Source organism: Gopherus flavomarginatus, chromosome 9 (assembly GCF_025201925.1).
Source record: "Gopherus flavomarginatus isolate rGopFla2 chromosome 9, rGopFla2.mat.asm, whole genome shotgun sequence".
In the NCBI taxonomy this organism is placed as follows: Eukaryota; Metazoa; Chordata; order Testudines; family Testudinidae; genus Gopherus; species Gopherus flavomarginatus.
In genome coordinates, this window is record NC_066625.1 from 38256245 (window position 1) to 38270918 (window position 14674).

Below are 14674 nucleotides of genomic sequence, written 5' to 3' on the forward strand. Positions count from 1 at the left end.
AGAGTGTATGGTAGAGCCAGGAACTCAGCCCAGCTCTCCGAAGTCCCTGTGGAAAAAACAGAGTAGTTTTCCCATTATAAAAGTGTAAATTGTGACCTGTAAAAACAGCTCATGCACCAGATCAGCTGTGGCGGAAAGCTAAAATTTGGTAGGAAAATAGCCTCAGTGAGAAGTGCCTTGAGTGCTGGTTTGGATTTGATATTGACTGTGGAGGCTTTGAAAATCACACTGTAGCATTGGTACAATATATGAACACTTTGTAGTAAAATTTGTTCTGGCTAACTAAGGCCTCAAGGCAACAAGGCACTTTAACTTTAAGCACGTCCCACTGGACTTAAGCACATATTGGCATGCTTTGCTGAATTTGGGCCTGAGCTGAAAAATGTCGTAAATATGTAGGGCATAGGGCAGTAACTGTGCAGTAGAGAACCTGTTCCAGCATCAATCCACACCCATGCCACGGCGCAATGGTAACAGGGGCCTTCATTAATGGTGTGGCTGGAATTTGTTCTTGCCTCATAATCCAAGAATTGAAATGGCAGAATCACCACTTACATTACTGCCTCCCAAGTGGCTTCTTCCCCTTCAGGTTAATCCCTAGAAAAATGAGTTCAGAATGGACACCTCCCATTTGCTTTTATTAAGTTTGACTACAGTTAGGAAGTGGTTTTCAGGAGTTTAAAAAAGGGCACATCCTGCCCATGCTGACCCCCTAACCTCTCCAACTGCAAGCTCTGTTTTGGGATGGCTCTAAATGAGCCCCCAGGGCCCATTCCCTTCTACTCCCCCATCTGCCTCCCTGCAGGTTTCTCTCATGACCACTGCAGTTCTGAGGAGACCCTACCTCCCATGTACTCCATGAAGCTTGCTCTGTTTTACCTCTTTCTGGCGCAGCAAGAGCTTGTCAATAACTTGATGGGACAGAACCATGCTGATGTCCATGCTGTGAGAATTTGCAGTAATAATTTCTCAGCTTTTCTAGAAAGCAGTGGAGGAGCAGCCAGTGGATTAGCCACCACTCATATCCAGAGGGCTAAGACACCAGGCAGGAACCCCAATCCCTTATCATTTCTCTGACCTCCTAAGTGCTGGCCGTGGGCCAAATACAGCCTTTTGAGGCCCAAACAGCCAAGCTTTCTGTTTCCTTCTCCTCACAGCACAAACACACTCTGGCCTCTCTATCCTCACCAAACCCACCCTTGATCCCATCTACCTGTCCAAGTACCACCCTATCTCCCTCTTCCCCTTCCCCTCGGAACCACTACATGCGCCCACTGCCTTCCTCACTCCATTAAAATTGCTCTTTCCAAGGTCTCTGGAGACTTGCTCATCGCCAAATCTCAGCCTCTATGCCATACTCCTAGACTCCTCAGCTGCTTTTGACACGATCCACATACTCTCCTCGAAATCTTGCCTTCACTCGGCTTTTGTGATGCTTCCGTTTTGGTTCTCCTTCTACCTCTGTGGCTGTTCCCTCTGCATCTTTGTGGGACCACTCCTCTCCCATGCTCTGTGTAGACCACAGGGCTTCATCCCTGGCAGACTGCTCTTCTTGCTTTACATCCTCTCTTTGGAAATCTCATCCGCTCACACAGATTTATATGCTGTTTTTATGCTGATGACTTGGAAATCCACCTTTCCACTCCTGACCTATCTTCTGCCATCCAACTCCATATCTTAGCCTGTTTCTCTGACACCTCCTGGATGCCTCATCAACAATTTAAACTTATCATGGCCAGAGCTGAACTCTTTATCTGCTCTCCTGAAGCCCCCTCTCCCTGCATGTTTTCTTCACCTTTGACAACACTTCCTGGTCACTCAGGCTCTTAACCTACAGAGTCATGTCTGATGAGGCTTCCCTCTCTCTTGGCCCACACTTCCCATCCATGTCCAAAGCTTTCCGCAGCTTCCTACACAAATTTTAAAAATATAGCCTCTTCTTTCTGTCCACAGCACAAAAACTCTAGTTCATATCCTCAGTGTCTCCCATCTTGACTATTGCAACCTCATCCTCCCTTAACACATTGTCCCATCTGCCATCCATTCAAAATGTAACTGCTAAGGTCATCTTCACAGTCTTTTGCTCCAGTGTGACCCCATCTGTCAGGGTTCCCTCCACACTCTGAACTCTGAGGTACAGATGTGGGGACCCGCATGAAAGATCCCGTAAGCGTATATCCCACCAGCTTAAGTTAAAAACTTCCCCAAGGCACAAATTCTTCCTTGCCCTTGCACGGTATCGCTGCCACCACCAAGTGAGTTAGACAAAGATTCAGGAAAAGGACCACTTGGAGTTCCTGTTTCCCCAAAATATCCGCCCAAACCCCTTTTACCCCTTTCCTAGGGAGGTTGGAGAATAATATACCAACCAAATAGGTAACCAAAGTGAGCACAGACCAGACCCTTGGGTTTTTAGGACACTAAAAACCCAATCAGATTATTAAAATCAGAACTTTATTATAAAGAAAAAAGCAAAAGAAACACCTCTGTAAAATCAGGAAGGAAGGTAATTTTACAGGGTAATAAGATTTACAACACAGAGGATTCCCCTCTAGGCAAAACTTTAAAGTTACGAAAAAAAACCCAGGAATAAACCTCCCTCTTACCATAGGGAAAATTCACAAGCTAAAATAAAAGATATACTAACGCATTTCCATCCTATTACTTACAATTTGTAATCTTAGGTGCTTAGTTCGGGTATGGCTTTAGGACATGTATTTTCCCTGCCCTGGTTCCTTGCTGACCTGGAGAGAACAACAAAGAGAGACAAAACAGAAACCTTCCCCCACAGATTTGGAAGAATCTTCTCCCTTCATTGGTCCTTTTGGTCAGGTGCCAACCAGGTTATTTGAGCTTCTTAACCCTTTACAGGTAAAGGAGGGATTTTATGCTACCCTTAGCTGTATGTTTATGACACCATTTTTGATACTTTCCATTGGTTTCCCATCTGCATCAAACTGAAGACCCTTCACAATTCTGTTGTTCCCTACTCAAGAAGCGTGGCAGTTCAAATCACGCAAAGGTACTACTTCTCCTATACACCCCTACAATGTAATTAACACACACACATACTCTCAGCCAGGTTGCAGAGTAATTTACGCATGATTTAACAACAATCCTGAATCCTTTCAAAATTATACAGCAATACAGCACAGCCTGAAATATAATTTTATTTCATTGAATCAAAATGCGTGAATAAAGTTTTAAAAATACTCTAATTCTGGTCAGCTTGTAGCTGTTTATCATCATTCATTTCATTTATTAACATTGCACCGTCCATCATATCTCCAATCCAACCCTTAAATAACAGTAAGCCAGCTTTGTACATACATTTGCCTGCTTATCCCTCAACTGCCTTTGTGCTTTCTTCCAAAATGCTCTTTATATATGAAACACACTTCCTGAATTAATTTGTAAGGCCTCTCTCCTCCCGCCCTTCACATTGCTCCTACAGAAGTACCCTCTCCATGATACCTACATGAGATCAGCTGTTAGGATATAGATATTCAGGTCTGTCTGCAAAGGCCTATACTTTAAGAATTTAGGTATATTCTTATCACTTAGCTAGTTACAGAGGTATAAAAGAAAGAATCAAAATCACTGTCTGTGTAATGGCCTTCTCTTACTGTGACAGGCTAAGGCCTTCAGCTAAGATGTAGTTAGGCAGCCATAAGCTGGGAAGTTTATGGTCACATCTTCACATTCCAAACTAGTCACATTGAAATAAGGTGCTATTGGGCTGTTAGGAATACAATCTTGTCCTGATATTCCTATCACCTCCAGAGAAAGGGATGAGCCTAGAAGATGTAAAAGGAAACTTAGTTTGATCGCATCCTGTCTGGCAAGAACTCACTTATCAATAGACACAGCTGGAGAACCCTTATATCTGTATAGATGTAGTTGTGAAATCCTCACTTCTGTATTGTTTTGTATGTTTATTTGCATGGTCTCTGTCTGGTTCTGTAATTGTTTCTTTCTACTGTATAATTAATTTTGTTGGGTGTAAACCAATTAAAGTGGTGGGGTATAATTGGTTAAGTAACCATGTTACAATATGTTAGGATTGGTTAGTTAAATTTCAGTAAAATGACTGGTTAAGGAATAGCTAAGCAAAACTCAGGTTTTGCTATATAGTCTGAAGTCAATCAGGAAGTGGGGGGGGGAATAGGAACAGGGACTGGGACTGGGGATGGGGGAATTGAGATCATGTTTTGCTAAAGGGGGAAATGGGAACAGGGGATGGGAACAGGAACAGGGACACAGGCAAGGCTCTGTGGTGTCAGAGCTGGGAAGGGGGCCACTAAGGAAGGAAACTGGAATCGTGCTTGCTGGAAGTTCACCCCAATAAACATCGAATTGTTTGCGCCTTTGGACTTCGGGTATTGTTGCTCTCTGTTCATGCGAGAAGGACCAGGGAAGTAGGAGGGTGAAGGAATAAGCCCCCTAACATCAGCCAATGAAGGATGTTCAAGTAATGCAGCAGTCTGGGAGAGACAATTTTATTGATATCTTTTCAACTTTCAGATGATTGGGAAATATGGAGTTGTGCACATAGCCAACCTTTGTGATTGCATTTTCCTATCTTCACCACCCGCACCCCTGCCCTCCTTTTGTTTGCCACACTCACTTATTGTGCCTCATTTCTAATTAGACTATAAGATTCATAGATTTTAAGTCCAGGAGGACTGCTTTGATCATCTAGCCTGACCTCTTGCAAACACAGGCCAGAGAACCTCACCCAGCAATTCCTGCATCAAGACCACAAACTCTGTTTGAGTTGGGGCATATGTTTTAGAAAGACACCGAGTCTTGATTTTAAAGACTCCAAGTGATGGAAAATCTACCACTTCCCTAGATAAATTATTCTACAGGTTAATTATCCTTAAGCTCTGCTTGTCTACGTAAGAGTTTGCTGCCTAGCACAATGGAGTCCTGATCGCAATTGAGACCTTTGGGAACAATAATAACAAACTACAGGTCCCAGCATACAATGCTACACCTAGATCTGAGAGAAAGGATGATTGAATTAAGATGCAGGACTGCATGCTGGAACCCATAGTCTCTGTGGCTGCATGTGCATAATTGAAGCTGGCTGCAACATCTTCCATATCATACATGTTAAGTGTGGTTCTCTGGCAGAGCACCATGTAGCCCTTGGTTATGTGTCCTTATATAGTCTCTTTCCCCTTACTGTATATTTTTCAACTATTTTGTTGCATGGTTGTTAGTTGAGAGAGAGAATACTACGATGGGGCCTGATCCAATGTCCACTGTTTTGATTGATCTAAATGGATTTTAGATCAGGCCCAGAAGGAACTGGCTAGCGTGAGTGCATATCACAGCCGTCTACTTAACAGAATCAGAGCTACTCAGCTGTGTGCTATCAGCCCCACACTGTTAATAGATATGAGCGATTCCTCATGAAGCCTGGATGTTTGGAGCAGGAGGATCTGAGTTCTGTCTCCCTTCACTGTGAGGTTCAAAAAGGTGTGCAGCAGAGGCACGACAACTGGTAGATGACCATGGATTTCTTATAATACTATTATTTAAGAGTTGGAGTGGAGATATGATGGACTGTGAAATGTTAATAAATGAAATGAATGATGATAAACAGCTACAAGCTGACCAGAATTAGAGTAATTTTAAAACTTTATTCACGCATTTTGATTCAATGAAATAAAATTATATTTCAGGCTGTGCTGTATTGCTGTATAATTTTGAAAGGATTCAGGATTGTTGTTAAATCATGCGTAAATTACTCTGCAATCTGGCTGAGAGTATGTGTGTGTTAATTACACTGTAGGGGTGTATGGGAGAGGTAATACCTTTGAGTGATTTGAACTGCTGCACTCCTTGAGAGGTTCTTTTCCTCTGTGGTCCTCTCTGTACACCCAGCTTTCACCTGTGGCTCCAAGTAGCTGTAAGTATGCAACAATGTCACACCCTGTTAAACTGACTTAGCCGGAGGGCTAAACCAGGTGAGGGTAACCGGAAGTGTGGAAACTGACGGTGATTTAGGGATTGTCCTCCCAAACATATGAAGACTGTTCTGGTAGCCAAGGCAAAATATATTGGTCCAACGGCCTGAAAAGCAGTGCAGCAACATAAAGGCAAAAGGCATGATGAGGCACTACAGAAGGCTATCCACTGCAGCTAAAGAAGCCTCCAGCTGTAACAGCCTTTGTGTTACTGGGCCAAGCTTCAGCAGCCAAGAAAATGGGATTGTCCCAGTGCAACGACTCTCCCATTTTAATCACCTTCACGCACATGTCATTCATGCACATCTCTCTTCAAAAGTCCTGTGGCAATGGGGGAGTGGTAAAGCGACAGGTGAAGATGATTCCTGGCAGTCATAGCCACAAGCCTGCACAAAGGTGGCCTGGGTCATTGGTCACCCATCCCTGACCCAAGGGCAGCAAGGAAGCTCGGCAACACCCCAGGTGACAGAGCAGCCCTTTTTAGGATTGCACTGCTCTCCCTTTGTAAGGAAAGGGGATAGAAAAGGTGCCTCAAACACTGCCTGCCCAAATTAAATCTGGCTAGCTTACTGCAGCTGGCGGATCATCCTCAATGTGGTCAAAAACCAAAGAAAACTGAAAAAGCACTAAAGATTGCTGCTTGGAACATCAGGAGTATGACAAAGACGATACCTCTCGATTTGAAAGAAGAACAGCTCTCCTTTCAAAAGAGCTAACCTGATATGGGTCCTACCACATTTCAGTGATGTGATAATAAAATGTTTAAAACCCAACAGACTCCATCTTGGCTAAAACCTGAATGGAAAACACTGAGAGACAAATATGTAGGACACTGGAAGATAGGTGTCAGGGCAGAGGTAAAGGGAATCAAAGATGGCTGCTTTGTAGTAGTGCTAACATAGCAGTGGAGAATACAGGCTGAAAACAGTGGTAGCATTGGGAAGATCATGGCACAGATTCAGAAAAAGGAATACACCCACCAAGAGACAGTTGAGAGCACCTCAGAAGTTCTGTGGGGGTAAGGGTATCTTTTGTGCAGAAATGCCAGATGACTATTATTATCCCTATTTCATGGATAGGGAAACTGAAGCTAAGGCTATGTTTACACTATAGACCTTACAGCTGTACCGCCGCAGCTGCATAGCTGTAAGGTCTCCTGTGTAGCTGCTCTATGCCGAAGGGGCGGGAGGGAAGCTGTCCCACTGGCATAATTAAACCACTCTCAACAAACAACAGTAGCTATGTCGGCAGGAGACACTCTCCCACTGACAGCGCTGTCCACACATGCACTTTTGTCAATGAAACTTTTCTTGGTCAGGGTGTTTTTTTTCATACCCCTAATTGACAAAAGTTTTGTCAACAAAAGTGCTAGTGTAGACATAGCTTAAGTGACATAGCCAAAGTTGCACACAAAGTTAGTGGCAGAGCTAAGAATACAACCCAGAATGCCTGATTCCCAGTCAGGAGTGAAGAGAAGTGTTTCTTGGGGAGAAGAAACTCCCATTTCCTTCCCACATCAATGGTGGCACCCATCAGCCTGATCTCCTCTCTACTCCACTAGCAGGATGGGAACAGGGGACAACGTTATAGCTATGAGGGAAGTATAAGATCCTGAATAGAATAGAACAAAGCCCTCCAACCAATTCCTTCCTTGGACCACTCTTGCTTGGAGTCCCACAACAGAGTCAGTCCCTGGTTCTGAGGGATGTATGAACAGTTTTATTTGCCCATCCAGATCCCTGTCCAGATGGACTTTCCCTTGTGGCCACTTTCTGTCAACTGGACTTTAGTTCGTAGGGGGTTGGGGAGCGTGGCAAGATACCATCCAGCCTCAGTAGTAAGGGTGGAGGAAATGGGGGTGGTGTGTTATCTAGTCTCACTAGTAGGGGTGAAAAGAGCAGAGGCTCCTGGAGAGGGAGTATCGGGGTGTCCCAGTTTAAGCAAAAGAAATAAAGTCAGCAAAGCCTTGTATTGCACACCCACCCTCATCCATCCTTTGTCTGCATGCTCCTTATGGGCACTGTAATCTCATCAGGCTTCCCATTGGACCCACTGGGTGGCTGGGCAACAAAATGGCAGATGAAATTCAGTGTTGATAAATGCAAAAGTAATACATATTGTAAAACATAATCTCAACTATACATATAAAATGATGGGGTCTAAAACAGGTGTTACCACTCTAGGAAGAGAGCTGGGAGTCCTTGTGGATAGTTCTTTGAAAACATCCACTCAATGTGGAGCAGCAGTCAAGAAAGTGAATAGAATGTTGGGAATCATTAGGAAAGGGACAGATAATTAGACAGAAAATATCATATTGCCTCTATATAAATCCATGGTATGCACATCTGAAAGAAGATATATTGGAATTGGAAAAGGTACAGAAAAGGGCAATAAAAATGGTTATGGGTATGAAACAGCTTCCATATGAGGACAGATTAATAAAACTGGCATGGGTGGCATGCAAACTGCCCCTAGCCCTACCCCTTCTGCCCGAGGCCATGCCCCTTCCACCCCCTTCTGCCCGAGCCCCTCCCTTCTGACCCCCTTCTCCCCTACCGCAGCCACCGGCCTAGTCCCACGACTAGCCCCCCAGCCCCAAAGGAGCACCAGGAGGGTAGGCGGCACACAGCCCCAGCCTCGAGCATGGGAGGGTGGGCAGCACATGGCCTTAGCCTCCCCAGCGCCGGGAAGGTGGGCAGCCCAGACCGCACAGCCCCAGAGTGCGGGAGGGAGGGTGGTGCATGGCCCCAGCTTTCCCAGCCCTGGAGTGTGGGTGGTGCTTGGCTCCAGCCACCAGAGCACCAGGAAGGTGGGCAATGCAAGGCCCCAACCTCCCCAACCCCATCTGGCGCACTGGGGGCTGGAGCTGGAGGACCAGAGCCACACACACGGAGCAGTCACAGCAGGGGATGGGGCCACGCCAGGCTGTTTGGGGAGGAAGAGCCTCCCCCAGCCTATGCAACCCACCGACTATGAAGACTGGGATTATTCAGCTTGGAAAAGAGACAACTAAGGGGGGTTATGATAGAGGTCTATAAAATCATGACTGATGTGGAGACAGTAAATAAGGAAGTTATTTACTCCTTCTCATAACACAAAAACAAGTGGTCACCAAATGAAATTAATAGGCAGGAGGTTTAACACAAACGAAAGCAAGTATTTCTTCACACAACGCACAGTCAACCTGTGGAACTCTTTGCCAGAGGATGTTGTAAAGCCCAAGACTATAACAGGATTCAAAAAAGAACTAGATAAATTCATGCAGGATAGATCCATCAATTTAGCCAGGATGGGCAGGGATGTAATGCCGTGCTCTGAGTGTCCGCAGCCTGTTTGCCAGAAGCTGGGACTGGGTGACAGGGGCTGGATCACTTGATAATTATCTGTTCTGGTCATTCCCTCTGGGGCACCTGGCATTGGCCACGATCAGCAGACGTCATACTGAGCTAGATGGACCATTGGTCTGACCCAGTGTGGCCGGTCTTATGACTGTAAGGTGCCCAGCAGGCTGTCACCTATACCTGTAATAATGACAGCGTTTCCTCCACTTTTCTACATGCTCAGCAGCCCAGCACCTCTAACCCCCTCCCCTTACAGGCCTCTGCAGCATTCTGCTGGCCAGGAAAGAGCTGGGGATTCTGGCCACTGGCCTAGGCAATTGTCCCCTGCGCTGCACTTGCTCTGACGTAGATCATTACCCTCCCCCTACTTCCTGAACCCCAAGAAAAACGCCCACACCCCAGAGGCCTTATTTCTTCGCAACTCGAAGAGGGGAGGGGCCTGCTGTGATAGACACGCCCCATATGCTAATGTGAGCTGAATCACGCTCAGCTGTGGCCGACGCGGCGGACCCATCGCCGGGAGGAAGTGAAGTAAGAGTGGACTAAACTATCTGCGCAAGGGAGAAGGGGGAAGATGATATTAAGATCCCCTCTCACCCCGCTTGGAGACCGATGGATGGGACCCTGTTTGGTTTGTAAAAGGGGATAATGTGCTTGACGGTGTTGTAGGCTGGGGAATGGCGTTTGCATGTCCATGAGTGAGGCGTGAAACCCACCTGGCTGTTTGTGGTCTGATCCCCGAGGGGCGGGGGAAGGAGGGAACGCCAGCGGGCGGGTCACGTGACCGGTCGGCGGCCGCCATTTTGTCCTGCGGTGGTTGGGTATTTAGAGCGCAGCGTCCGCAAGCCGCGCACGTCAGTAGGCACCCAGCCGAGCGCCAGGGCTGCCATCGCTCCCCGCGTCCGACCCCTCCAGCTCGGCTTGTGCCCCGTCCCAGCGCGGCCTCCGCGGTTTCCTCGCTGAGCATCCTCTGAGGAGGAGCCCGAGCCCCGAGGCAGAGGGAGATCGTCCGCAGCGCGCAGGCACCGACCCCGGCCCAGCACCGCCCAGCCATGTCCGAAAGCAGCGCTCCCGAGTACGCCTCCTTCTTCGCCGTGATGGGCGCCTCTGCCGCCATGGTCTTCAGCGGTGAGACCCCCGCTCCTTCCCCTCCCGAGCTCTCGGCGGTCCGGGGGCGTTAGCTGCTTCCCCTCGCCGCGGGGGGTTGCGTGGTGCCGGCGGAGCCTGCGCCCTTATGGGGGAGGGGGAGGCGATGACTGCATTAGCCCCGCGATGGGGTGTAGGGGAGGCTCGCGGTTCAGGGACCTGGGGAGTGACAGCTGCCGGCCGGGGGTGGGTGGTGGCAGGGGGCTTGCTGTTCGGCAGTGCTGCAGGGGTGGAGGTCGGGCTCGCCCCCGGCTGCCCCTTTTGCCGCACTCTGCGAGCGCCTCGGGGCAGCGCCGCCCGCCGGGGAGCTGACACTTCGGGCTGTCTGGGAGGCAGGAGCGACTCCCCCGCAAGGCAGCTGGGACGCCACTGTCCGCTCCATGGGCATGGTATGGGCGGGGGTGGCTCATATTCCAGGTTCTCGGGTTGTTACGGCGGGGGCGGACCCCTCCGAGCCTGCAGTTCCCGTCGCTTGCTGCGGCTCCCCTTTGCCGAAGCTCTTCGGCTCTCTCCGCCTTCTGCCGCCAACCCTTCCCAGCTGCTCCATCCGGGCTACCGGGGGCGCTCGAAAGCTTCCGGAGGGAGGGGGCTCCAGGGTGAGATGCAGAGGGTCTGAGGCTGACGTCACTGGGGAGTCTCAACCGGTGGAGGAGCCCCCGGCTGATCATCTTACTGCAGGGAGGGTGTTGGGGCTGGTAGGCTCTTTGCCACGCACAGTTCTTTCCTAATGCGGATGGCCTGAACTAGCTAGAAGCATCTTGCTAGGACACTTGGTGCAGGTGCCCTCTTGAGAAGACTTTTCCTAGCAAATATATTGTAAGGACAATGCTGCTGTAATGGCAGGGGGGAGGCTGTCTCCATATGACTGAATAGATGTCCACATTTCTGACCAATGGAAGCCTTGCAAAGAGGGGCATGTAAGTGTTTGATATATAATAGCTGGTATCCTCAATTCAGGAGACCAGGGCAAAAATTTACCACTTACTGTAAATCTGAGTAATGAGTGAGTTTCTAATTTAGTGAGTGACCCCAGAGCTGTTGGTGGATACAGGGGTCATATGACTACTAGTAAGTGTTCTCAGCTTATGAAGCAATGGTCACCTTTAAAACAAGTAACTAAATTCCATCCAACCTAAATTATTTAAATTTAGATCACTTAAAGATATGGATTAACTTTGGCTGTTAGTAGTTGACAGACTAGACTTCAACAAATTGTAAATATCAGTATAAATGTAAACCTTGGTTAACCAACTAGCTCTTCTGAGGTATGTGTTCTTCAGTCCAATGAGTTAATGCATTAATCCAAGCATTGAGCAAATCTGTCACTGTGACCTTCTAGGAACTTCCTTCTTTTTGTAGAATAAAAAGCCACAGGGAACAGTCTTTCACTTCATATATGGGAAAATCTAAAGGAAACCACTCCCATCACCTTCAGCCAGTAAACTCAAAGCAGTGAATCCTTCACTGGCTTTGCACAATCACCCAGTCCTTCATTCTACTGTATAGACAGAGGACTACATTGGTGTGATACTAACTTGTTTGAAAAGTCTAGATTTAGTTCTGTTAAGTAAAACTGTAAATATGGCAAAGGCTGCTGACCAAATAGTATGTAAACCATTGCAGTATACTACAACTTTTCCAAGCTATGAATAGCCATTTTTACTCCAGTGTCTGACACTTACAAGTCATCCTTGCTTAGTTCAAAATATATGCAGATATTCCTTAAGTAGGCAGGTGAATTAACATCTTGTAAAATGATCATTACACAAGCAGAAACTAGCAAGCCTCTTCATACTTCCATTTGTAGATTGCCTCCAAAAATCTTCAGATAAAATTGTTGGAAGGATTACATTTTTATTTTTTAGATGCCAAACATCAGTTTCACTGTGTACACAAATGGGCAAAATTCCATTGAAACTTAGGCAAAGTGGGAGATGCTTCTTGAAAATGTCTCTCTTCAATTTAAAGAGTGACTGTATAATTTGACATTTGTTAATAGTTATAAAGCTTTAACTTTGGCATTTCACATGCTGCCATTTAATTCTGAGCCCCAACTTTGTACAACTGAATTTTAAATCAATCAATAAATGCTTAAGTATCTGTTACTGCTCTTCTGCAATGTACATTGCAGATGGGGCAACTCATTCGGTCACCAACACAGCATGATCTGGATGCTAAACACCTAGGTCTCTGCCGTACCATAGGCTTGTGGAAGATCTGCCTTGCTGGATGGGAGATAATTTTTGGTATAAAGTAGTCCAAAATGTCATACCTGCATTTGCAAGCAGTAGACAGAAAAATCCTTAGTCGTTGGTGGGGTCCTTAGAGTGCTCATGGGTATAATTACCTCCCTTGAATTAAGGCAAAGTCTTCCTTTAGTTTCCTCTTTTGGCTACTTTCTATGGATTCTGCATGTAGATGCTATTCTTTGCAGTAGTGTTGTGATGTAGATCAGGGGTCACCAACTGGTCAGTCAAGATCTCCAGCAGCACAGTGGGGCTGCTGCTAAGACAGGCTCCCTGTCTGCCCTGGACCCACACTGTTCCTGAAAGTGGCCAGTATGGCCCTGGGGGGAGGAGGTAGAGATCTCCCTTTGCGTGCTGTCCCTGCCTGCAAGCACTGACCCCTATCTCATAGAGCTGGAAGGTACCCAAAAGGTCATCGAGTCTAGCCCCCTGCCCTCACTAGCAGGATCAAGTACTGATTTTGCCCCAGATCCCTAAGTGGCCCGCTCAAGGGTTGAACTCTCAACCCTGGCTTTAGCAGGCCCATGCTCAAACCACTGAGCTATCCTTCTCCTGCTCCTATTGCCCAGGAACAGGGAGTTGTGCCCAATGGGAGCTTTGGGGTTGGTGCTTGCAGAGGTGAGGTACATGGAGTCAGTGCTGGCCTGCCTGCCCCCAGGGCTGCAGTGGCATGTTGCTCCCTTCTGGGAGCAGCATGGGCCTGGATTGGCAGGGAGCCTGCCTTGGCAACAGCCACACTGCACCACTGACCAGGAGCCCCAGGAGGGAAGTGCTGCCCAGCAGGAAGCCACATCCCAGCCCTGAGCCCCTCCTGGAGCCTGAACCTCTGCCTGCACGCCAGCCCTAAGTCCCCTCTCAGAGCCAGCACCCTAAAACAGTCCCAAGCCCTCTCCTGCATTCAAACTGGAGCCCTCCCAGAGCTTGCATCACTCACCCCTTCCTGCCCCATGCTCAGTCCAGAGCCCTTCCCACACTGTGAACCTATCAGCTCCAGTCCAGAGCTCATAACCCCTCCTGAATCTCACCCCCTGCCCTAGTCCAGTGGAAGTTAGTGGGGTGAGGCCTTGGGGAAGGGATGGGGTAGATCCTGGGTTGCCCTTAAATTCAAAAAGCAATCTTGGGTGTAAAAAGGTTGGAGACCACTGATGCAGATGGTTAGTATTGCTCTTCAGTCATTGCTGAGAAAGTGCTGGAGCACAGACTTAAGTTGCCTGCAGGACAGGGTGGGCTGCAGGGAGGGATAGTTTAGTGATTTGAGCATTGGCCCACTAATCCCAGGGTTATGAGTTCAGTCCTTGAGGGGGCCATTTAGGGATATGGGGCAAAAATCTTTCTGGGGATTGGTCTTGCTTTGACCAGCAGGTTGGACTAGATGACCTCCTGAGGTCCCTTCCAGCTGTGGCATTCTATGATCTCCAAGTCTTGAACACTGTCTGGATCAGCCATGGTAGTCATGTCAAGGCAATGTACTGCAGTCTTGGGTGTATAGAAGCAACTCTGCCCACAGTCAGACTCCTGCATAATGTAGCTCTAGATGACTGTCCAAGCCTTATCTGCCAGAGGATGGCTTATAAGGCTGGAGAAAGAAAATGGTGGGCATGTCGTCTTTCCTTGAGGGAGAAGCTGAATTGGGGTGAGGAGGATTTCACAGAAGTTGAATAAACAGAAGGTGGTGGTCTTAACAGCTTGGATAGTCACACCCTGCCAAGTGTTCTGAGTCATTTGAAAACCCAATGACACCTTTAAACCATTGCCACTCATTTTGGAAGAGTAGGTTCTGTTGAGTTGGAAGGAATTGAGCCCCTAAAACTACTCAACCTGTGCTTGTTGTGGTTCAGCAGCATAATGGTGGAAGGCTTTGTTCTCTCTATAGCAAATCCACTCCCTCAAGTGGTGGTACAGTAGAACCTGTTACAAACTGACCTGTCAACCCCACACCTCATTTGGAACCTGATATATGCCA

The 14674-nt window shown here is 47.5% G+C and overlaps 2 protein-coding genes across 2 annotated transcripts in view; both read left to right on the forward strand.

Moving 5' to 3' along the window:
- Positions 1-14674, forward strand: part of LOC127058370 (uncharacterized) — a 278050-nt gene that overhangs the window by 7726 nt on the left and 255650 nt on the right. The window lies entirely within an intron of this gene.
- ATP6V0C (ATPase H+ transporting V0 subunit c) overlaps positions 10355-14674 on the forward strand; it is a 29075-nt gene continuing 24755 nt past the window's right edge. Inside the window, exon 1 of the mRNA XM_050968503.1 lies at positions 10355-10447. Within this exon, the coding sequence (XP_050824460.1) occupies positions 10372-10447 (76 nt within the window). The 5' untranslated portion in view covers positions 10355-10371. The remainder of the gene's footprint in view (positions 10448-14674) is intronic.